This window comes from Polypterus senegalus, chromosome 11 (genome assembly GCF_016835505.1).
Source record: "Polypterus senegalus isolate Bchr_013 chromosome 11, ASM1683550v1, whole genome shotgun sequence".
NCBI classification, from domain to species: Eukaryota; Metazoa; Chordata; class Cladistia; order Polypteriformes; family Polypteridae; genus Polypterus; species Polypterus senegalus.
The window spans coordinates 40,523,064-40,548,986 of record NC_053164.1 but is presented as its reverse complement, the minus strand read 5'-3'; the positions used below and the strand labels follow the sequence as shown (position 1 = coordinate 40,548,986).

At 37.7% G+C, this 25,923-nt stretch overlaps 1 protein-coding gene across 5 annotated transcripts in view; it reads left to right on the top strand.

Annotated features, from left to right (window-relative positions):
- Positions 1-25,923, top strand: part of tet3 (tet methylcytosine dioxygenase 3) — a 159,109-nt gene that overhangs the window by 120,360 nt on the left and 12,826 nt on the right. For all 5 annotated transcript variants that reach the window (XM_039768446.1, XM_039768447.1, XM_039768445.1 and 2 more), the window contains 7 exons: positions 3,681-3,771; positions 12,685-12,778; positions 14,758-14,966; positions 15,414-15,564; positions 17,314-17,403; positions 22,685-22,822; positions 25,526-25,868. In XM_039768446.1, the coding sequence (XP_039624380.1) occupies positions 3,681-3,771; positions 12,685-12,778; positions 14,758-14,966; positions 15,414-15,564; positions 17,314-17,403; positions 22,685-22,822; positions 25,526-25,868 (1,116 nt within the window). The remainder of the gene's footprint in view (positions 1-3,680; positions 3,772-12,684; positions 12,779-14,757; positions 14,967-15,413; positions 15,565-17,313; positions 17,404-22,684; positions 22,823-25,525; positions 25,869-25,923) is intronic.

Here is a 25,923-nt window from a genome sequence, read left to right as displayed (position 1 = left end):
CTTCTATAGCAAATATTTTTTTTCTTGTCTTCCAGAGCTCTGGGGTTGGTTTGCATAGCCCCATTGAACATCTTTAATTTCCTGGGCAGCAGCTGACATTATAGTTCAGCATTTCAACTTAACTAGTTAAACATGCAGACAGCATCCATTTCTCCATCTTTGTTGTTCTTGCATTCTGCATCCAAGAGTTGATGCTCAGCAGATGGCGCAGATCTTCTTCTTCTTCCTGTTATAGTGTTCTTCATCACATCAACAGCCTCTGTGATTTTCTTGATGCTCAGCAAATGTCGCTGGTCTTTTTTCTCTCCATCATATTACTTCATTTGCCTGTCACTTTTGCTGTAAGAAACCGACATGCGCATATCAGTTTGCTTAATTTGCTGCTACTTCAAAGTTTTTTGAATTACTAAAATGTACCAGGTCATAAGCCTTTGATCATGACCACAATCAAGGGGTTTAGCCCCTGCCTTTTTCCATCTTTCTTATTCTTGTACTGTATATTCCACATTTGGTGCTCATCAGACTAGCTGCAGTAGTTACATACTGAGCCCCAGTCACATGCATTTCTCCATCTATGTTGTTTTGGCATTCTGTATCTCACACCTGATGCTCAGCAGATGGTGCTGATATTCTTCTTCTTCCTATTATGGTGTTCTTCATTATTTCACTGGCCTCTGTGATTTGCTTTATGTTCAGTAGATGTTGCAGATCTTAATTTCGTTTCCACCATGTCATTACGTTTGCCTATCACTACAAGCCCAGTTTATTAAGTTTGCCACTTCTTAAAATTTTTGGCATTACTAGAACATATCAGGTCATGTGCTTTCAATCATAATCAAAGTTCTAGCTACAGTGGTCCTAGAGTAATCGCATGACAGATGGACAAACCCTACCAATTTATATAAATAAGTAATCAACACAGACCTTAACATTACCGTTCACCATGACCATCTATCGGAATGTATTTTGTAATGGTAAAATGGTTTGCATTTGTGTTTTCAACAGATGGCACATCACACACAGTTTTAGTAATAAAATGCATTACTACAAATGCTTGTGATGCACCATGAGCAGGAATAGTAAATGCAAAGCATATGTCTCCATTACATGCCTTTTGGTATGGGATTCATAAACGCAGTGTTAATGTGTGTGATGTGCCATCTGTTGAAATGACACAGACATAGCAACCAGACAGACACACAGACGCTTAACCTTTTATTAAAGTGGATATGATAGCTTTCTGAGAGATTACCAGGGAAAATCCCAGAATGCGAGCAAGTCCTGATCATGAATATGAAAGCATTTTTCTGTGGCATGCATGGCTTCATTACATGCTGAGCGGTTGTGTTCACAAGTACATTTACAGTTTATATTGACAGTTAAACACAGCAAGTTCTAATAGGATTGTTTTTAAGCTTATTCATCATTAGAATCCAAAATGGGAAGATTAAGAAATACAGTTGCTGAATGAATAAAGGCCAATACCCAAACATATTAATAAAAGCCAGGGAGCGCCCAAGGGTGTTGCAGTCAGAAGCTAGGGATAAGTTAAAATACAAATCAGCCAAAAGCATGAACACAAGTGAACGCTGAAAATCAGAGGACAAGAGTACAAAACCATAAATTACAGACATTTGCTGTTGGAATTAAAACAAATGCCAAGTGGAGGGCTAAAGTAATTGGTGGGGTCAAGCTTAAAGGCAAATGATTCTGGCTTGTTGTTCTACCTCCATGTTGCCTTTCTGTGCTGTTTCTCTTCTAATGAGATTGGAATACATTACCCCTATATACAGTATGTGGCCATGCTGGAAAAATTAGACTGTTTTTATTCAGTGCCATGAAAAGTATTTCAATATTATTTAGTATTATCAATATTATTTCAAAATTTTAAAACTGAATGTTTTCATGTCCTCAATCAAAATCTGGTATTAGACACCTGAATGCACAAATAACACTTTTCCTTACAATCTTAATAGAGCTAAATAATAATACAGTCATTAAACAATAGCTTGCACTGTGTGAAAAAATATTTATAAAAATAAATCAATTCATTTAAAGGACTAACAGCAGTTAGCTGATTGAACTCGGCCGGGCTTGATTACAGCCAGCTCAGCTCAGTCTAAAGCTTGCTTATTTTGACTCTTACCATAGGAGTCAAGTTGTTAGCACAAATACTCAGTAAGCACCTCACACCACGATCACACAAAAAATACTGATGAGGGCAGAAAAAAAGTTCTTAGATGATTTCCCAGCCATTTGGGAGAATGTTGTAGACAGACATGGATATGTAGGACAGAAGTTCAACATTTTGAACAGTGAATTGAAGTCTGGTGTAAATCAGACACAGCATTCAACAATAAGAACATCACACCAAAACTCATACATGGTGGTGGTACTGTGAAGGTGCTGCTTCAGAACATAAACAGCTTGCCAGAATTAAAGGAGCCATGAGTTCTTCTTTTTTCAGACAGTTCTTAATAAAAACAAGTCTGCACATCCATTCCATTACTTGAAGCTAGCCAAGTCACGCAGCAAAATAATAGTCCAAAACACAAAGTCAAGTCCACATCACAGTAGATGGAGAGAAGTAAAATTAAAGCCTTGGATGGGCCTAGTCAAAGCCATGAGACTAAACCCAATAGTGATGCTGTGGCAAGATCTGAAACAAGCAGTTCATGCTCAGAAGTCTACTAATGTTATTGAATTAAAGCAGATCTGAACGGGAAGGTGGGGTAGAATGTCTTTACATTAGGAAGCATATGGTTGCAGTCATTTCAGCTAAAGGTAGAGCAACCAGTTGTTAAATATAAGGAGAATTATTTTTTCACACAGTGGCAGTTAGTGTTGAATTTCATTATTCGTTAACATACATTAAAAAATGTTTGTTCATTAAGGTGCTGTTATATTTTAGTTGAATACCAGGAAATATTCTGAAGGGGCGCCTTAAGCAGTACAACCCATGCATCACTAGACATATCCAGCTGTCTTTTGGAATAAGCTAACGGAGACTTTAATCAGACAATAGCTCATCAGATCTTGTCTTTCAGAAAACATTACATTTTGAAGCTGATTCAGAACCAGAGTCAACATGAAGATAAGTGTGCTGCCTTATCTGCTTGTGTGCTGATGCCAGATTCTAATCCATTTCCTGCAAGTAGCTAATACCGCATAGTTTCCTGTTCCACCTTAACTTGGAACACTGCTGTGTTGCTGGCAAGAGTCCTGAAAAACTTGACAACCCTGTGGTGTGTTGGTCTGCCCCTCCTCTCCAAACACCATCACGGGCACTCCTTGCACGAGCAGCCAAGAATGTGACCTTAAAAGCCTTCCAGCCTCTCTGCTGAATGCCAGAGATTTCAGTACAACACTGCATTTGACATTCCTTTTTACTGATTTTGTTTCTTTAACATTTGATCCAAAGCCGTGACAGTGACAAAGCTAGCGGTGAACTGTGGTGTTCAAAGTAAAGGAGATTTCTTGACTGCTGGCAAACCTAAGTATTGAATTTTCAACAATAACTAGGAACATTTTTTAATGCCCCTGGAGACAGTGTTTTCATTGGTCAACTGTCTTAATTATTATTTTGGTAAAAAAAAAAATTGTCCTTTTGTCCTGTAACCCAAATACTACCTTTGTGACTATAAGAGCTAATGCCATTCCTTGTTTGTTATGCTTTACAGAACAAATTGTGGAGAAGGATGAAGGTCCATATTACAACCACCTGGGTTCAGGACCAACTGTAGCATCAATCAGAGAGCTTATGGAAGAAAGGTAAGAACTGTATCAGTTCACGCATTCTAATAACAAGTGACTAGTGAAATGCACACATTTAAAGTCACTTGTAGGATAGCTTCTGCCAAACCCTTGCTCCTCCGTAATCAATTCATTTGGTGCTGGTAAACAGTAAATCTCCACTAGCTGAGAATAAAGACATAGTAGGCATGATACCCTTCACAAATAGAGACGGCTTTATTGGTACATTATGAGTAGTTAACATTTGTGTGTGTCCTGTCATAAGCCCTATAACTTTGCAAAGTGAGTTGGGACAAAGTAATTATTACCGGAGGACCTCTGTAATTTTACTTCCAGCAAAATCACTCCTGTCAGTAACTTTTTACGGACTGCATGTTCACTTAGCACTAAAGATTACAGAGCATTTTAACTTTTTAAAAAGTCTTAAAAATTAACTCCAGGTTAAACTTGTCCCATGTCGCAATTAACAGAGGTCCTCTAGTTTTATTTACTTTACCCAGTGGCTGAAGTACAAAAACAGAACAGCTCGTACTCCTGATTGTGCATGCTGTAAGACTGAGGGATGGGGGATCTCATTGGAGGTCCAAAGGCAAACTGATATGCACAGTTTATAGCAGAACAGGAGGGGTGGGTTGTGGGCAGAGCCCCTTGGATGTGTGAGTAGACGTATTCTTAAAAGTAAGGGTTGTTGGTGTGGTCTGAACTGATGCTGTGCACCATTAACTACTGGTACCTGTGTGTACTGGCTTTACCTTATCTCCTCATATCAAGCTAATCCCATACAAAAGGGCTTACAAAGTATAGATGTCCTTGGGTAATACAGTAGTGACATTCTGGTGTGAAATGAATCCCATCCAGATAGGGATACGGACTGGTATTCTGTCTAGGGCATCTTTCTGCCAGTTACTCCCAGTATGGCTGCTGTGGTCCTTCAGTGAATGAGAGACTTAGAAAACACATGAAAAGTGAGACATTTACATACATGAAGAGCTGCTGCGCATGAAATTATATATTTGTGGTATGCACTTTAGACTATATTGAGATATTATTTCATAAGGGTCTCACACTTAACATATAAGATGAAGACTTTGTTATTTGATTGGTATTGAACACCTAAAGAAGTCTTTAAATTTTTGATGTCATATTTTTATGGTTCCTTCAGAATGACAATACATTGCAAAGGTTTTGTTCATTTGTATCAATTCTGTCATCCAGAAGCTTAAATGCCATATCACATGCAATAATTACAAACACGGTAACTGTTGAATGAGAGATGGAAATGTAAGCAAATGTGGGACAGTTTTGGAGCCGATAAAGGACAATTTTCTCATTGAGCTAGAGCAGAGGTATAACTCTGTTGCCTTCACGTTTTTCCCCAGTGCACCGGGTATTTTTAGTATGGATAAAGGGTCCATTTTTGACATTTTAACTTCAGTTTAAGCTAAGGAGTAGATTCCATTATACCATGCAAATAAAACATGATATTGATAAAGGGCAGGTAAAAAAACATGTTTTAAATATTTCTTGCCCTGAAATACTGGGCCATGTTAGTTGTTGTGTAAGTCAGCATGCTGGAACACAGCCAGCCAGCTCTTTGAGCTTCTTTATAACAGACGGAGCTTTCTGCCTTTTCTTGCAACAGCTTTTCATTCTTAGAAGACTGCTGCCGACACACATTGCGGAAGCCTCTTCCCATGGCCCTGCTGATCTTTGCGGGTGACTTAATCTTTAGTGCTCTTTGTAGCGGCCACCTTCTCATGTTGGCAAACAGACAGCCACTTAAAAGGCTGGCAGTGTGCATTTGTAGAGGAACAGGTTGTAGGAGGTCAGCCTAATGCCTGTCTGATTGCATCATTAAACAAGAAGCCACCTAGTGGGCAAATCCAATCATTTCTTGGCTTTTTCTCTGTTACAATATCAAATATCCTTTTCTCCAGTTGCATGAAAGTGCAACTACTTGCAATTAATATGAACAGAGCTTCACATTTTAAATGTCTGAGCAGGAAGGTTAGATTTTTTTAATCGCACGCATTTTTATATATTATTAGCCATACTAGAAAAATGTGTTTTTTTTTTATAATGTTTAAGATAACTTTGACCAGATTCTCCTTGTTTGAAAGTCTTCAGTCCAAAAATATCATATGGATTAAAAATATGATAATCCTCACTCAGGATGAGGGAGAAACCTGTTAAGGTTATGGGTGACACTATTAGAAAATGGCACCAAACTACTACACACATATTTTAAAGGATTCTGGTGTAAAAACGTAAATATAAAGCACACTTTGGTCTCACAGTCACTGTCACACAACTTGAATGTAAGTAGAATAGTCTGAAAATGAGGTGAATTAACGTAGGTCCAAACCCAGTTAATGTCCGTGTGGAGTTTGTACATTCTAATCGTATCTCTCTGACCTTTTTCTTTAGTTCTTTAGATTGAATTTTAATTTGGTATAGACACAGGGATTCTCCCAGCGTAACAACAAGTTTGGGGTTTTGTTATAATCTCTGGGGGATTTCAGCATAGGGTTTATAAAGAAAGGTACCATCATGGACTACATTTCCATTGATACATTCTAAATTTATTTCCTGTCATTTTCTCTCCAGTAATTAAACAATACTGTTTAATAAAAGTCTGGGAAGTCAGAGAATCACATTGTTAGGTTTGTAATATTTGCTATTGTAAGATTTATATTTGCATCGTTAGCTAAATAAAAAAGTAACTTACTAAAAAGTCAAATTTCAAATGTCACAAACCTCTGGTGATTTAGTTGTCCAAATCTGTCTGTCCTTTTTTGCATTTCTCCAGACTTTATGGCTTCCTGTGTGAAATTGGTCTTGTCAGTTTTATATTAATCCTTTATTTCAGAACTCTTTTGATATTGTTTAGTGTGTGTACAGTTCCTGAATTAGACAATTAACTGGATTGATGTTACATGTAGGCAATACATCTTAATCATTCAAATATATAAATATATCACATTTTTGGGGTTATACTCCTGAACATCAGCAAATGAATTACAAAAGTTTAGCATTTCCATGTTCGCATTGAGCATTGAAGTACATTGTTTTGTGAATTACTCACCTCTCTTAACACGGTGCATACTGCATTAACAGGGAGCTGTGCTTTGTGCATTGGAACACTACAATTTTATTGTGGTATTAATAAATGGAGCACTTCATTTTGTCACTGGTGTAGACAAGCCAAATAGCTACTTCGACTGACATTTGCCTGTTGTTAGCATTGTCAGTGTGCAGTTTTCTCTCACGTCAAACAGTCCAACTGTATATAATAATAATAATACTTCTTTAGATTTATATAACTCCTTTCTCACAATTTGAAGCACTTCAGTGAGTGACGAGCCATTTCAACCACCACTAATATGTAGCATCCACTTGGATGATGCAATGGCAGCCATATTTGCACCAGTATGCTCACTACAAATCAGCTGTTAGACGGAGAAAAGGTGAGAGAGACAGCCAATTAATGACAGGGCCAGAATGAGTCTGCTGTGGTGGGCAATTTAGCCAGGACATCGGGACACAACACTCTTTACGAAAGATGCCCAGGGATCTTTTATATTCACACAGAGTCAGGACCTCGGTTTTACGTCTCATCCAAAGGACAGCACCATTTTTACAGCATGGTGCCCCCATCACTGGACTGGGGCATTGGGGTCCACATTCAGACCAGAGGGTAGGCACCCTCTGCTGGCCTCATCAACACCTCTTCTAGCAGCAAGCCAAGATTTTTGCATAATTGTAGATGTATGGGAGGTTTTCTCTGCAACCCTGAACTGTATATGCCACTTGGACATGCAGGGATACAGTACTTGGGCAGGATTCTGTAGATATTCTTCTTGCAATCAGAAAATGAGTGCTTTAGAACACTTAATTTCGCCATCTTTTCATCTACAGTTACAGTTCATCTACGGTGACACTACAAGTTAAATAATTACAACTCACATCTGATTAATCATATCATTGTGCTCTAAAAGCATGCATGAATCTATTTCTGAACTAACTATATAATGAGATAAAAGTTCCATTGATAAAGGCCTGTGTGTGTGTGTGTGTGTTTTGCAGATTTTTGTATTTTTTTTTATAATAAGCATAATTGCCACAGTCTCTTCCAGAAATTCTCCACCCTTATACACAACCCATTTCATGACTTCTGCTATTTATCATTACTACTCTGAATCATTTTTACATGTTTTTCTCAGGTATTTTTCTGCCTTCTGAAGTAATCTGTTAACTTGCAGTCACACGAGTGCAGTAACAACGTTCACTCCTTACTACTAATACTGTAAAAAAACTAGTACCGTTACATTACAAGAATTCTGGTATCAACTTGGTACCAAAGTGTCGGCTCTTGACAGCCCTATCGCCTACTACTGTTGGGATATACTATGGCTGTCATTTTGAGTAAATGGCACAGAAGTTAGTGTTGGTGCTTCTCTGTTAATGTAAACTGGGTTGGAATTCTGGCATTATCCACTCACACTTGGTACCTTCTCTGAACGTTAGTATAGGGTTTTGTCCAGGAGCTCCAGTTCTCCTTTCACATTCCAGGAGACTTTTGTACTAGGGTTGTAGGGAAGTATGAACTCAACAACACCTTAATGTTAGATTAGATGTGTTTAGTAAATTAATAAATAAGTGTTATTTTAGGCTCAAAGTTGTGGTCCTTTGTGGCAGCCGTTGAATGGGAGAGCACTGCTAAACACTGAAAGGAGAGAACAACGTGGTGGTACCTGCTTTGTCACTAAACACTCTTTAAAATCAAACTAATAAAATAAAACTCATCATAATTGTCAATTAAACCCAGTTTAAGAAAATGAGCTGCTTTTCATTCAGTCTTGGCAATGACACGGTCTTACCGTAATCTTCCAGAAGGCATAATTTTTGATTGCACATTGTGTCGAAAACGCACATAAATCACATTAAGAAATTTTTCTACTTCCACCTTCTGTGTTTAAAAAACCCTTACCCCCTGAGGGCATTCTTCAGGGGCTACCCCAAAATAAAGCCTTATTATTTAAAAATAAAGCCACTAAAACCTGACAGATAACTTCTCAAATGTGGTAGAATCTGTGTTTGTGGAAAATGTAAACATTCTTTTACTTATAATCTGCAGCTAAACTAGGAAAAAGATTGAAGCTATTTTTTTTTTTCAAATTTTTGTTTTCTGATACAGTATATCTCATGTACAAGTAATGTAAGTTTTTTCACGTCTGAGGCATTCACAGGCATGTCAACTATACCTGTTTAAAGTTTCATGTTGATAACACAAAGAAATAAACTGTTACAGAATTTGGCACCACGGCCCCTTCTCCCCTATTCAAATTCTCTCCAAATGGGGATCCAGGTTCTGAACAATTTTATAATTATATAAAAATAATTTAAAATCATAATCATATTAAAACTCTGAAATATAAATACCTTTGGTGTAGACAATTTCATGCAACACTAATACAAGGAGGGTGAAGAGTTATGTATTGTAATATACTTACACATTATCTATAATATACACATATTATGCATTTTAAAATGTACATTATGGCTGCTTGATGGTGCCATTGTCAATCTAACATTACATGTAATAATTTAAAGTAGCAACTATCTACACTAATCAAAATGAAACTAAATATGAATTACACAAAGTAATTGTTTATTTGCTTTTGTTTTGTGAAGTAATATGCGAGAGCGCACGTAAAAATTACAAGAATGGTGCAACGCTGTTTTCGTTTTTCAGTCTGTAGCTCAATCATATTGATTGAAATCTATTGGTTGGGACCTTTTGATTGATACATAACACTTGGATATTCCTTATACAGAATAATTACTGTGATTTTTTTCAAATAGTTTTGTGACAATTTATGAAACATCACACATATGATTTCATACCAGATTAAAAGTCAACTGTAAATATTGTAATAATTTGATTAGTGGGAGTGTGATCGCTCGTCCCGGTAAGTTTGTTCAAGATTGTAAAATTTGCCAAATTGACTTTTCTAACTCTCTCCTGCCAATTGTCATTTGTAATCTATTCTCTCAGCACCAACTGCTGCCAAAGTCCATCACTTGGACTCCCAGCAGTGTGTGTAAGTAAAGCCTGTCCTCATCTGTCTTCAGTGGCACCCATAGGATTGAATATAAAATCCGGTTGCTAACCTGTAATGCTTTAAATGGCCTTTCACCAGGCTACATTAGTGACCTTTTACATCACTACAGTGTTATCTGCTCACTCTGGCCCATGAAGCCAGCCATCTTGTTGCACCCCAAACTAACCTGCATCTATGGATATATAACCTTCAGCTCTTTGGAGTTGGTCTCCATAAAGTAATTAGGCCGTGTACTCCATTCATTCATTTAAAAGCAATTTTAAGACCCATCAGTTCTAGAAGGCATTTAACATAATTTATTCTTAGTGTTTAACCCACTCTGTTCTGACCCCTATGATGGTATCCTGTGTCCCGGACGATCATATGCGGTTATTGTGCTTTGGCACTTTGTATTTATTGAGCTAACCCCTGATTTTGTGTTTAATGTATTTATGTTTTATTCGGTGCTTAGTGATTCTAGTTTCTTTTGAGTGTTACTTGTGATTTTTCTCTGCTTCTATTCCATTTATGTGCTTTTGAATATTTGTAAAGCACACTGCGTATCGAAAAGGTGCTTTATTATATGCAGTTTTTAATATCTGGAAAAAATTTGGAATTAACTTGCTTAGCGATTTTTTATATAAACAACGTCTTTGCATCCTATGAACAATTACATTCCAAATTTAACATTCCAGCTACACATTTCTTTCACTATCTTCAAATCAGGAACTTTGTTAAACAGAACCTTCCAGATTTTCCTCATCTTGCACCCTCATCCACGATGGAAAAAATATTGCTCAATTTTAAGGAATTTAGACTCCATCTCTACAATATATAAAATCATTTTACAATCCCTTCCTTTCAAAGATCCAAGAGGACACTGGGAAAATGACCTCTCAATTAATATATCAGAAAAGGAGTGGAAAGTAGCAATGCAGAGAATTCACTCGAACTCCATATGCGCAAAGCATACAATTATACAACTCAAAATTATATATCGAGCACATCTGTCTCGACTAAAACTCTCCAAAATGTTTCCAGTGCATGATCCAACCTGCGAACGTTGCAACCAAGCCCCAGCCTCACTGGGTCACATGTTCTGGGCCTGCACCAAATTAACATCATTCTGGACAAACATTTTTAATTACCTCTCAGACAGCCTTGGACTCACAATCCCTCCTAACCCATTAACAGCTGTGTTTGAGGCTCTTCCAGAGGGGCTTAAAGTGGAGAAGGACAAACAAATTGTGATTGCATTCACTACACTCTTGGCACGCAGACTTATTCTGATAAACTGGAAGAACCCAAACTCTCCTCTTTTAAGTCAGTGGGAAACCGATGTGTTATATTATTTGAAATTAGAAAAAATCAAATACTCAGTTAGAGGATCTGTACAGACTTTTTTCAAAACATGGCAGGATCTAATCAGTAATATTTTAAAATAAGTTTATAAAGCACAGAGAATTTATTAATTTAGGTATTTTTACAAGCCTTAAATTTTACACCGTTTGGCTTGCTCTCTCTCTCAGGGTGGGGATCGATCTGTTCTTAACATAATTCTTTTTTTTTGTAAAAACTTGATTGCTATGTATTGATTGTAATAAAATTAATAAATAAAAAAAAAGGTGCTTTATTAATTAAAAAGTATTAGTGTTATTATTATACCTTTGTTTGCATACACTTCAAAATCAGTGACTTGTCTTCTACATTGCCCAATTTTGTTTTGTATAGACTTACATGAATATACAGTGGACCCTTGACTTACAAACTCAATTCGTTCGCGAGGGCTGGTTGTAATTCAAGTTGATTGTAAGTCAAGACTATTTTTCCCATTAGAAATAATGGAAATACCCATAATGCGCTCCGAACCTCCCATAGCAACACTTACTTAACGTTTTCATAATAAAAAGGGTTGTATAATGCGCATAATTTACCAAAACACCAATAATTTTTCTAATGTACTAACCAAAAAGTTATAAAAAAGGGCCTAGCCTACCAGAAACAACAATTTCATACTGTACTCACCATTTAATTTGACATCTTTGGGCCGCAGGAAGGGAGGAGGAGGAGAATGAAACGGAAGGTGGTTATTGTTTAGAAGGAGCCTCCTTATGCAAATCTTTTCTTTGTAAAATTGTCGAGATGGTGGATTTCGACATGCTGCACATATTAGCGAGATCGGTCACGAATGCCACTCTCATATTTCCGCACAATTTCCTTCTTCGTTTCTCAAGTTAATAACGACAGTAGTCGAGCACTCAGTTCAAAGCTGGCCATGTTGTAAACTGCTGTAATAATACACTCCAAAGCAAGCCGGTGCTGACTCAGCCTGATGACATCATCATGTGCCGCGCCAGCCCGCTAGCTAACATCCCTTAACAATCGCTTTCTTTACCTTCGTTACCTTCTCTTCCTTCCTTAGCAATTATGCGTCTTGCTTGCCATGGTCTTAGTGAATTGTATATATAGATAAATCACTGCACTGACCGAAATTACGACCACAAACACATGTATCTGGGCTCCGACTGACGCTTACGAACACTCTCGGCTGTTTGTTTACAATCGCACAAGCGGATACACGTGACTGCATTCGTAACGCAAGATGTTGGACGTAAATCAAAACAAAAATTTTGGTCGTAAATCAAGTTGTTCGCATGTCAGGCCGGTTGTATGTCAAGGGTTGACTGTATTACAATAAAACTACATGATTAAAATGTGTTTTACCAGGAGAAATACCTGCAGAAGCTGTTTGTCCTTGGGTGTGAAAAATAGAAAAGGTTTGGCTGATTGAGCTTCTGATTCTTTACTCACATTTTTGTTGTTGCAGATATGGACAGAAGGGAGAGGCTATCAGGATCGAGAAGGTGGTGTACACTGGTAAAGAGGGTAAAAGTTCACAAGGATGCCCCATTGCCAAGTGGGTAAGTCTGAGTTCCTTAATATATAATTAACATGATTATAGTACACTAGGATCTGCAAAACATTATGTCAAAATACATTAAAGACAGTCATGATGTTGTTAATGATAACATTAACAAAGCTCATTCGCCAATATAGCAGGCTCTCAGTTAACAGGCCTTAAAATGACCACTCATTAACTGGTAAAGCAGAGCTCATCCCTAATAACCTCATGATTTCAGAAAATTTTCAGGCCACTTTACTTCACATTTTGTTGTGTTGCTGTCTTGTGCTAATATCATTTAAATTCATTCAAGCAAATCACTACCCCAGAATGACAAAGTGAAAACAGGATTGTAGGAATTTTTGCAAATTTATTAAAAATTAAGAACTGAAATATCACACTGCCACAAGTATTCAGACCCTTTCCCATGACAGTTGAAATTTGCCTCTAGTTGATTCCACTGTGTTGCTCATAATTGAGATGTTTCCACACCTTGTTTGGAGTTCATCTGTGATCAATTCAATTGGTTGAGCAGTTCTGAGACATGATTGTGTCGAGGCACAGATTTGGAGAAAGCTACAAAATATTCCTGCAGTACCGAATGTTTCCCATATCAGGTGACCTCCATAATTCTTAAATGGAAGAGGTCTGGAACAACCAGGACTCTTCCTAGAGTTGGCTGCCTGACCAGACTGACCAAGAACACAGTGATCACTCTGCTGAGCTCCAGAAAACCGATGTGGAGATGGAAACTTGCAGAAGGAAACCATCATTGCCACATTTCATCGATCTATAACCCTGACTCATCCTAGAGATGGACACTCGGTAAAACTGAGCAATGGTAACTCTGGGTGAGCTCAAGTGTTTCTTTGTGGAGATGATAGAAACTTCTGGAAGGACAACTACGACTGAAACAATCTGGGCTTTATGGCAGAGTGAAAGGAAAGTTGGGGTTTGCAAAAAGGCACCTTAAAGAATGTCAGACTATGAGAACCAAAGACTTGCTGTTCTGAAACAAGTGGATAGGACTGGCGAGCTTTGTTGGGCTGAATGTCCTGTTCTCGTGTAGAGTGTTCTAATGTTCTAATGATATAACCACTATTGATACATTTGGTCTCAATTCTAAGAATCATGTCTGGAGGAAACCAGGCACAGATCATCACCTGTGCAATACCATTCCAAGGACTTAGAGACTAGACAGGTTGGAGGTAGAGCGGAAGAGAGCAAAGTATGGATCTACAATATGCTTAAGGAAAAGCTACTGCACAGTGCTCTGGACCTCAGACTGGGCCAAAGATTCACCTTCCAGCAGGACGATCACCCAAAGCACAAAGTGAAGACAACCCAAAAGTGGTTAACAACAACTTTGGGAATGTTCTTGAGTAGCCCAGTCAGAGCTCAGACTTGAACCCAATTGAAAATCTATGGGGAGATATAAAAAATAGCTGTCCACTGACATCTCCATCCAACGTGAGAGAACTGGAAAGGATCTGCAGAGAAGAATGGCAGAAAATCCCCAAACCCAGGTGTTGCATCAAACCCAAGAAGACACCAGGGTGTAATCGCTGTCAAAGGAGCTTTAGCTAAATACTGACTAGTGGGTCTGAATACTTGTGTCAGTGCGATATTTCAGTTTTCATTCTTAATAAATTTGGAAAATTGCCAAAAATCCTTTTTTACGTTGTCATTCTGGGGTATTGAGTGTTGCTTAAATGAAATGAATTTAAATGATATAGTACAAGGCAGCAACTTAACAATACTGTATGTAATAAAAAAAGTCTGAATACTTTTTGAAGTCACTGTAAATAAATGATTGCCTACAGTAGGTACCACGAAAGCTACACAAAATATATAGCTTTAAACACACCACAAGCATTTGACCATTAAACATTAGAAATATTGTACTTCTTTAAATTGTTAGCATAAACAGCCCAAAGAGCCACAGCAATCACACCTGGCCTGGAACACAACTTGCTATAGCTGTCTTTTCACTTACAGGTGATTCGGAGGTCCAGTGTCACAGAAAAGATCTTATGTCTTGTCCGGCATCGAGCAGGCCATCACTGTGAAAATGCAGTCATTATTATTCTCATTTTGGCCTGGGAAGGAGTGCCACGAGAGGTGGGTGACAGGCTGTATCGAGAGGTTTCTGAAACTATCACAAAGTTCGGCAACCCCACTGCACGGCGCTGTGGCCTCAATGAACTGTAAGTTGCCTTTGCCTTCTAATAATACAGAATTCTAATTGTTGCTCAATTGTAAAATGAATTGAAAAAATCTAATTAAGTTCCAACACAAACACTGTATATCTATTCAATAAATATATAGTTAAAAATTAAAAAAAAAATCTGTTGGACTTGTATTGCAAACAAACACACTCCCCAGTCTTTGCACTGCTGCTCTTATTAATCTATAATTTTTCTGTAGTTGATGAGGTGCTCGTCCTTATTCTTGCACAAAATGATTATGTTTGATGTACTGTAGACACCATGGATATTCTTCACTATTACTGGGAGAAGTAAGATTTAATTCCCTGATCCTGTGCTCCATTTTTCCCATCCAAGTGCACGGTGCCTTTGAGTAGTACAATAATGAAAGATGACATTGGTGTTGCGAGTTACCAATTTCTTTTCGTTTTTTCTTTCTATATCAAGCCGTACCTGTGCCTGCCAAGGCAAAGACTCAGAAACATGTGGAGCCTCTTTCTCATTTGGTTGTTCATGGAGTATGTACTTCAATGGATGCAAATATGCTCGCAGCAAAACACCACGCAAGTTCCGATTGAGTGGAGACAACCCTAAAGAGGTGAGCCTTTCAACAACTTGAATACGGTAGCTGAATGTTGTTACTAGGCATCACGATAAACTTTCAAATTGAAGCAAAGTTTTTAAGTATATTGTTCACTATGAGCTTGGAAGAGCCCTCTAGGACAGGCTGTTATCTAGACTCCTCAGGTAAGGTAATTAGTCAGAAAATGTAGCATGACATAACATTGCTAACACCATGAATTTTATGTTATGCTGCCTTTGGTGGTGGTAGGCTGTAAACATTAAACTTATTGCCAGACAGAAAACTGATTCCGATATTAACGTAAATAAAAAGAAGAATTTTGACAAATTAGAGGACTCTGGCTTGTTTATTTAACTAATAGCTAAGTTGTCCCAAAACCTTAATCCAATTATTTTTAAAAGGCTTGTGGCTTTGAAGGCTTGTACTTTAACTCCATGACTCAGTAGTTTGTACTGGTCCATCGCAACCATTTGCACAAAGTGTGCCCTTAACATAAGAACATAAGAAATGTGATAAATAAGAGGAGACCATTCAGACCATCAAACTTGTTTGTTTTGTTAATAGCTGATCTGCCCCAATATCTCATCCAGATAATTCTTAGAAAGTTATCAAAGCCATTGCTTCAACTACATGTTTGGTAGTTTGTTTCAGACTCTCTTTGCATAAAGAAGTGCTTCTTGACTTCAGTCCTAAACACACTTCTCCTTAACTTCCTCTGGTGTCCTCAAATATGTGATTCCCCAATAATTTGAAAGAATTCTGCTGGATTTACTTTATCAATGCCTTAAGATCCCTCAACCCTAATTTCTATTGTGTCATTCAGTACTGTGTTCATAATTTCTGTTGGATCAATTTTATTTTATTGTTACTTTGGTCATTCTGAGCTGATTTTTGTATAAAAAGTATTTAATTATTGCGGCACACTCCCCTGAACCCCAGTTGTGTCATGAGACATACCCAGTGACTCTGTCCAACTGGTCTACAACTCACCCCAACAAAATGAAACAGGTTAAGTTGTTGAGAGCTGACAACTAATAAGTGCTTACTCAGAAGTACAGCGCATGCAGTGCTGTGGCGGTGAATAAGGAATGCAGGCTTGTCAATCTGTTGTCTTGAGTTTTACGTACCTTGATAGAATGAAGAAAGGGCACAACTGACCTCCTCTGCCAGCATGTTTTTGGGTGTCAGAGAAAGGAACAAACTTACAATACTGGATTCTAAATGTAAAACTGTGCTGGAAAGTCATGACACATACACGTAATTTGACATCCACAATCATTTCTAGTCATATAATTTGAGATACTTGAGCAACAGGATCAGTAACTCGTCGCCCACTTAAACATACCCTACAACTAAAAGTTGTTGAATGGAACATTGGCTTAAATGACAGTATGGCTTTACAGTGGTCAGCAATAATGCATTGTAGCTATTTAAGCCAGTGCTTCATTAACAACACCAATACCGTCTGTCTGATTTTTGCCCTTTCTCTTGCATTATTTTTCTAGGTACACTGGCTTTATCTCATTGTCCAAAAATGTGTTTTTAAGATAATTTGGCGTCTTAAAAATGATGTAGTGGAGGTGAGCCTGCAAATGTGTATAAACGGCAACTTGTCACCCATTCAGAGTTTCCTTCTGAAATTTAATTGATACTTCTGAGATGAGTAGATTCTGGAAACAAAAGGATATTATAGTTGGCTCTGCAAGAAATAAATGCATATTGTCATTTGTTTATCTGAAATGTCTTTCCTTGTTAATAATGTAGGAGGAGAACCTGCGGGACAGATTTCAAGACCTGGCAACCAGAGTGGCTCCAGTGTATAAGAAGCTGGCTCCCAAGGCCTACAGTAACCAGGTGAGAAAAAAATGCGCTTGTTCTGTGTGCAAAAGCTAATTGGCTAAAACAACTAGTAAAATAGTTGTCATAATATGAATGTGTTTTCTGTGAGATAGGTGGTAGGAATACTTTTGGTGAAAAACTGTGGTCCATACACTGTGTCTCAGTATTCTGTTGTGTGTTGTACTGTACGCTATGGAAGGTTATTTCTTTAATCATTTTACATAAATATGAGTAAATCTCGTCTTTTATTCTCTTGTCGGATCCACCAGTTACCATATGTTTATGTAAGTATAAGTGGCTTATTTGATGTTGCATACTTTATGAGCTTAATATGTTCATTATAAGAACTATACACAATTATGGTTAATTAAAAACATAATTAGCTTTATACTAATGTCTGCAGAAATTGGCTTAGTGGTTATAGACACTGCCTCATAGTTCAAGAAATGTGTGGTCAGTGCTGGCTCAAGGTGTTGTCTTACTTTTCTTCAAGTACACAAGTCCATAAGCGAGTACCAAGATGTGGAGTTTGTTTCTAGCTTGTACCATGTATTGTGAGAATGGACTCTGGTTTCCAATTAAATAAAGACTTTAGATAAATTAATAAATATTATGCACTGTAACCAAGTGATCTCAAATAACCCATCTGCTTCCCTCTCTGGGCAACAATTAAACAAGCCCTGGGTGTCTACAGCCAGCTTCCAGTTAGCTTATGTCCCTGAACCACTTTTAATAACATAAAACACTGAAAATGTTAATCATACAAGATCACCCAGCTTCTGTAATGTCAATGAGTATCTCCATGTTCTTGTTTGAGTCAGCACTTTCCTGTTTCTCTGTGCCCCTTTACTCCTTGGGACCAGGTAACCTTTTCTGTTTTGGATGTGAGCAAGAAGATTTGCAGAACAAACACTTCTACAGAAATGCAGTATGTTACCGCTTAAACCTCAAAGATCAACCCACACTCTGCAAATACATCATCTGGGCAGGATATTGTGTAGGTCACTCTCTTGGAAAGATGACAATTGTAATGTACCCAGCATTTCTTAACTGTGTTCATTTCATGCCAGATACCGATAGCTAAACAATTCTTGGTGCCAGTCCTTCCATCTCATTGTTATTGTCCTAATAGTCCACACCATTTCTTCCTACCATGTTACAACAATGCCTGCACTCACATCAGTGATGCAGAACTTCAGTTTGAGATTTCCAATTATCAATAGCTTTATTTGCTTTCAATGTGTCTTATTCAATATCTCTGAGGTTTTAACCTTTGGTTTTTATGACTTTACGAAACCCTTTTCTTTGTACTCAGTCTATGTATCTGTTTTGGCAACAACTTTGCTAAGTTAAGTTGTCTCTAATGGATTACACTTTGGAACCTGTCCCACCATCGTATATTGTTGGCTGTCATTTTCAGCTTAAGACCAAAACCCTACAGTTAGTGGGATGACAAGACCACTTGGTTATCCATAACAAAAGAACCCAGTTCCAGAGAATCGGCCATTGTAAAGCTTCATAATTTATTTTACTTTATTATATATATATATAAAATATATATAAAACCTTGGTGGTGAGATGGCAGCTCTAAAAGCCCATATAGGAATTGAGGTCATTGAAGGGGATTAACCCGGAAGTGATGTCATCTGGACCGGAAATGCCGTCTTCTGAGGTACCGGAACCTGGCAGGATTTCTCGGGAAAGGTCTGCAGGGAACTGAGAAAGTCAGTGCATGTCGCTGCCTCCTGGTCGGATGTGGTATTACCATTACTTAAGCCCTTTAGCTGCCTCCTACTTGCATGTGTGTGACAATATATATAAAAAACTGTTACTTCTTTTCATAATTTGAAAAATACAAAATACAATTTACAAAAAATGTATACATATATGCACACAGGTGATCGCAGGGTTGATTAAAAGGGTTTAAAACTGGCCTATTAAGGGAGACACCAGTAAAATAAATAAGTTTTATTTTACATTTATCACATTAATCAACAATAATACACTTATTTTAGCATTCTCAAAACTTTTCTACATGTTTTATCATAGCTGGGCACTTGCTTTTCTTTAACTAACTCGACATCTTCATCACGAGGGGGCCCTTCAGATTTTGCAGCAGGTGGTAGTTGTACAGGGCGTGATATGGAGAATGGGTGGCATAAAAAAGGAAGCAGAAAGGCAATGGTTAACACCTGTCCTCACTGCTTTTTCCTCACTAACAGCATGAAAAGTAAAGTAAATTAGCGTAATATTGACTAATTATGTGGCACGTAATCGATATGTCAAGTGGCTTTATTGTCATACCATCCATACATATACTGCTGCTGGATTATGTGAATTTCCCCTTGGGATTAATAAAGTATCTATCTATCTATCTATCTATCTATCTATCTATCTATCTATCTATCTATCTATCTATCTATCTATCTATCTATCTATCTATCTATCATACACCATATTGCAGGATAAAGAGGCATAAAGTAGCATTCCCCAGGACTGTATCCACGGCATGACAAATCGTTGTGCACCTGATCTTATCAAGGCTGGCTTGGAGTTTGAATTACTTTACCGTTTGACGGTCACCACATGCTTACATTGTTTCAATTTTTGCTTGGATTGTAGATCATAATATTGTATCCAAGCCTCGTCCTGAGGTAAAAACTCTTTAAATTTTTGCCAGTTCAAGTACATTACCGTGAGATTCTCCTTGGATCGCTGGATATGGTTACACTTCATTTCAGGAGTCAGTTTTCTGGTCATCCAGCGTGCACAGACCTCACTCATCCTAAATTGTTCATCAGTTATCCCAAAACTAATCCCTGTAGCATCAGCTATCTCATTCACCATCACTCTTCAAAATTCCTGCCAAAGCATGTGTGTACCCAGAATCACCTCTATGGGCCACCATCAGGAGGTGAGCTGAAGAATTACTTTGTGTATTCAAATACTACTCATATCATACAGCTACGGAAAAGATCCTAATTTTGGTACTGTTAAATCAAGTATTTTGCAAAATCTGTAACTGCCCTTTCAGAGCATGGTGTTTGAAAAGCTGTTTTTACTTGAGATCAAAAGTGACAGAAAACGCAAAACAGCTGGATGCAAATTTAAATACAAACCCCTATCTTATAGAATATTCAGTTCCTAAAGAAGTGATAAACTGTGACCATAAAGGTATCTTTGTTCCTTACAATTACATGATTAGCCATAAAGAGCCTTGATTGCAGTAAACACAGAGAGCTAAAGGGTGCTGTTATAGAAAAAACTGAGAAATATAAAAGACAGTTGTGACACAAGATTCTATAGGTCTGTTGCTCGTTTCATTTTTTAAATCACACTTTCCTGTATTTACTGGATGAGCCTGTGTGCACTCGGCCATTGTTTCTCATCTCCATCTGCTGCCCTCCTGTTTACACAGCATGACTTAGTAGGCCCCATTACAATCCTGTTTGCCTTTTTTTCTAAGAAGTTATGCAACCCCACTGTGCAAACTTTGTTGCTAAGCAGAAGCAGCAATGGTGACATTTGGCTTACATCTTCTGGAAGTGTGAGGAAGCTGGACTACCAGCAAAGAGAAACAAGCAACATCTGAAACTCCAGAATGACAAGAGACCTGGAAGAGAACCTGGGTGCTTGGATGTGAGAGACTGAAAACTGTGCTATGGTGTACCAGCTATTAATACTAATTTTACTCAATATACTTGTACATGGCTAAAGTAAAATATATAACACAATGCTGGACAAAACAAGGTGGAGCTGATAAAAAACACCAAAACCCTAGACATCATTTTTTTTTTTATCATTTCCTTGAAAAGTAAATCTTAATTTGTTTGCTTAACTCCTTTTTGTCTTCTCATGCACCCAATATCTTATTTAAGTCTTCATTTAAGTTATATGTACCTTCCATCAAGTTGCACTCGGGTTATACAATTCATGCTCTGTTGAGTTAATGTGGGGGGACAGGGAGTCAGCACTACCCTAATCAATGCACTTTGTTCGTTCATTCATTCATAATTCATAATTCATGGTCCATCTTAAACTCGCAGTCTGTTAAGACACCAGTGAGTCGCACAATTCTCTTTAACTTTCTCTGTCTTGAACGCTCTGAATTACTTCTGGTATACTAACTCTATGAATCAAAACCTCTTTCTTTAAAATTTTCTGTGAAGTTATCAGTCCATCTGAATATAGGTCTGCCGACTCCATAGCAAATGTTCATAAAATGGTTATTCCATCTTGTCTTATTCTCTGTCTCACACGTCCAAACCCGTTCTCTGCTGCTATTGACATGGACTGTTGTACCCATTCTTCTCATCATTTGTCTTGCCATCTGATTCCTAGCATCCATCTGTCACATTTAATCTCTTTCCTAAAATTGTTCTTGTCTTCTACCTTTACATTACATTATCTGTATCTATAGTATGCTTCTGAAATTCTCTTCATTTGTGTTAATAATTTTGTGTTTTTGAATTTTCCATTTATTATAAAAAATAAATTTATATCCAAGGTATTTAAAACTGTCAACATTGTTTAATTTATTTTCATTCACAGTCATCCTGAGGTTATTCTCAATTTTTGCTTCAGAAAAGACCTCTGTCTTTGACTTCTTTTTATTCACGGTCATTCCATACATTTTGTTGGCTCAAGTAGTGGTTGTTGTTTTTCTATTAATTAAATTAATATCTCCTAGTCCTGAGTCCTCAATACTCTGTGTCCTTTATGTCTTCCTGCGTCTCCTGAGCACCTGTCAATATGACTACTAAATAACACCCACAGAACTTATGATGCAAAGGATCAGCGTTATATACTTAGGGTTGTCCCTGTCACTACCTGATCTATACAGCAAAGAGCGTAACATGCTCAATCCAGCAGTGAAAACACAACATACATTAATCTATGCAGAACAACAAAGTATTTTGTAATATTCTCTTTTTCGCCAGCTGAGGAACCCCTTAGCTGAAAATACTGCAAGTTGTATTTCTTTTTAAAGCATGAGGGTTGCAGATCTGGCTGGAATACCGATCAGATAGTAATATCACGTAGGTGGTATATGCACCGTAAATTATTCATGAATGTGCAAAGCAGATTGGCCAGTGGCGTAAAGTGTAAGGTGGGGTGTGGTTACAGGATACATGCGTGAACGCTCTACACAATGCAAATCAGCCAGGTAGTGCAGATCGGGTAGTGATATCCCCTACCAACTAATTGGTTTTGCTTCAACTCGCACTGTAACATTATGATTGAATTTGCGATTGCAGTTCTCTAATGTGAAGCCTCTTTCTTTTACCTTATTCAGGTGGCAACAGAAAATATGGCCCTTGACTGCCGCCTTGGCTTGAAGGAGGGACGTCCCTTTTCTGGTATTACTGCCTGCATGGACTTCTGTGCTCATGCACACAAGGATCAACACAACTTGTATAATGGCTGCACAGTGGTAGGTTGTTCTTTGGTGTAAGGGAGAGAAAGCTAAGCGTAAACTGAGTGTTTTACTCACTAAACTTCTATTGATATATCTTTTCAAATGTAAAAAGTAAAGACGGCCTAAGGAACTGTCTTGACCAAACTTAATAGCTTATTGATTAAAACCATAGAGAAATTAACTGTGAAAATGCATGACAGACTTTCTGTAATTGTACAGTGTGGTAAAATAATTTTGAATTCTAAATAGCTCATAAATGCCTTACTTATTAAATTATTTTCAAAGTAGCAAGCCTCCTGCTGTCCAAGGTTATTTGGTGAAAGTTCGATTACTGGTAGAAATTATATAAAAACCTATTTTCACCTGGTAAAATATGGCCTCAGTATTTTCAGCACTCCTTGTATTCAGTCCTGAATTAACCTTTCATGTAAAGAAAGCATTAACCCTTAGCTATCAAGATCTTAGTATGACACCTCTGAGAAGTTAACCTCCAGGGAGAAAGACTTAAAATGGTGGAAAAGTTCAAATATAGGATGAGCAATAACAAAGAATGGAGAGCTAGATTCAGAAATAAATCATAGGGTGCAATCAGGGTGGATACTATGTGAAGAACTAGTGCAAGTGTGAAGGTTAACATGTATAAACAGTGTCCAGACCAATATTGCTAGATGGATCAGAAGTTTGGGAAATTAGAAAGGTGCATGAAGGGAAACTGGATGATTAGATGGATGTCCGGAGTAACAACACTTGATAAGATCAGGAATGAGAGAAGGTACAGTTAGGTAGGAAAAATTTCACAGAAAATACATCAAAGAAGGTTGAAGTCGTACTTCATGTCATGAGAAGAGAGATAAACAATGTGGGTAGAAGAATCATGAATATGGAGTTGGACGGAGAAGAGGACGACCAAAGAGAAAGTGGACGGAGTGTATGAAGAGGGATCTATGAGAGAAAGGGTTTTCAGACCTGGAGGTGTACAACAGATGAGAGTGGAGGTGGCGACCCCACATGAAAGAGCGAAAGCTATAGAAGAAGAAGATCATGCTCGTAACTCTTTCTCTGGCACACTTGACTTTAACTGATTTTTTTTGTAATTGTCATTACCTGCCATGTTCAACTTTATTTTGCATTTTTTTTAAACTTTTTTCTTGGCATGGTGAGTGACTGAAGTTTGAAAGTTTGGTTTGAAGGTGTTGTCAAGTATCACATTTGTTTCTGTTTGATGGCATAAGAGTTTCGCTTCCATTGAGTGTAAACACAGCTTGCTGGGTCTAGCTAGAATTGAACTCTTTAGCTGATTTGTGTACAGAGGCTGAGGCTCTTTATTTTATTATTTCTTTTACTGATTTTTCACATGAATTAAGTAAGTTTTAATCCCCTATTATACCTTCAGCATTTATTGAGTCTTGATGTCTGGTCAGCTAAGCAATGGAAGGCCCGAGGAGGCACCATTTTTGGGCTGTACTTAGGGCATCAGTTGGCTATGTGCTTGTATCGTTATTCTCCATTGATCTGGTCAAAGCAGAAAAACATTGATGTCTAAAATGTTGCATAACAATATAAAATGTTATGAGAATCTGTTGTGTTAATGTTTTATACTGTATGATGCCCCGCTCACCTGTTTCTTATGGGGATTCTAATTTTGTTTGTCATGAAGAAGTTTACAGTGCCACAGCTTATAATTTTCAAACACAACATTAATAAGTGGTTTGTTTCCTTATTGACACACAGTGTCAGTTTAATGCAATATTATTTGCATGTGGTTATGGAAAAAACTTACTACATAAAAAAGCGTCTTGAGCCGTCATGATGTAAGAAATCCAAACATGCAAGTCCTTTATTTATACCAACTGGCGGAGTTCCACATGCTCTTTAATGAAGCATTGTAGCAATTTAAAAGAAAGCTTCCTTTAATCAGCTTAGTTCATTTACATATCATGACTACAAGTATTTCAAACACTCCAATCAGCATATAGATAAATAGTAATCCAGAAATACACCTCTGCTATCAGGTAAATCCCCAAAATAGTTAATCATTATGAGTTATGGGTGATACCTGCTTAAAAGAAACAAGACTTCTTGTACGTAAACTGTTATCAGTAAGCCAAATATACAATGAAATATTAGACAGTATACAATGTCATTTTCTAATTTCACTGGACCAAATGTCAGTATGTCCTAGTTAAACATGCAGGCAGCTTCAAGCACATTTCTCTCTTACAGTGTGGTAAGATTTCGGATTGCGCAGCAGTGCTTGAGTTGCCTTCACATATGGATATCAATCTGTCCAGCGCCATAGGATATGCGTACATATACTGTTACATAATTGTTGATACAAACTGTGCTGTTGTAATTACAGTACAGCTATTTAAGTATGTTTGTAATTAGTTTAGCAATACTGTATATACAACTGAGTGCTTAACTTTAATGCTGTGTTGTGCTATACAGAGATTACAAAGTTATAACATTTTGTTTCACTGTAATGATAAAGGTACTTACATTGTAACTTCTAAACACCATGTAAAGTGTTAGCCTGGCTTCTTTAACTGCCAGCCTTGTTTCACTCTTATTTTCCTGCATACAGCAATACAGTAATACTGAAGAGAAATAGGAAGACAAATTGTTTTTTTTTTCACAGACAGATCTATTCAGGCACAGCAGAAGTAACACGTAGTCATGCATATATACTGTATATATATATATATGTTTGCATTGTAGGTTTGTACGCTGACCAGAGAGGACAACCGAGCTGTGGGAAAGATCCCTGAAGAAGAACAACTCCATGTTTTGCCTTTGTACACCGTCTCACTTACAGATGAGTTTGGCAGTGAGGAGGGACAACGTCAAAAAATGAAAAATGGTGCTATCCAGGTGCTTTCCAAATTCCGCCGTGAGGTGCGAAAACTGCCAGAGCCAGCAAAGTCATGTCGGCAGCGCAGACTTGAGTCTAAGAAAGCTGCGAGTGAGAAGAGGAAACTTTCTAGAGAAAAGTCCATTGAGACCCCAGAAAAAATCATTAAGACAGACGAGCAACCCGTCCCACTTCAAGGAGCTCACAAAGGTAAGGAAGCTTCTTGGCACTTTTCATAGAACGAGCAGAGCATGTCTGTTACAGA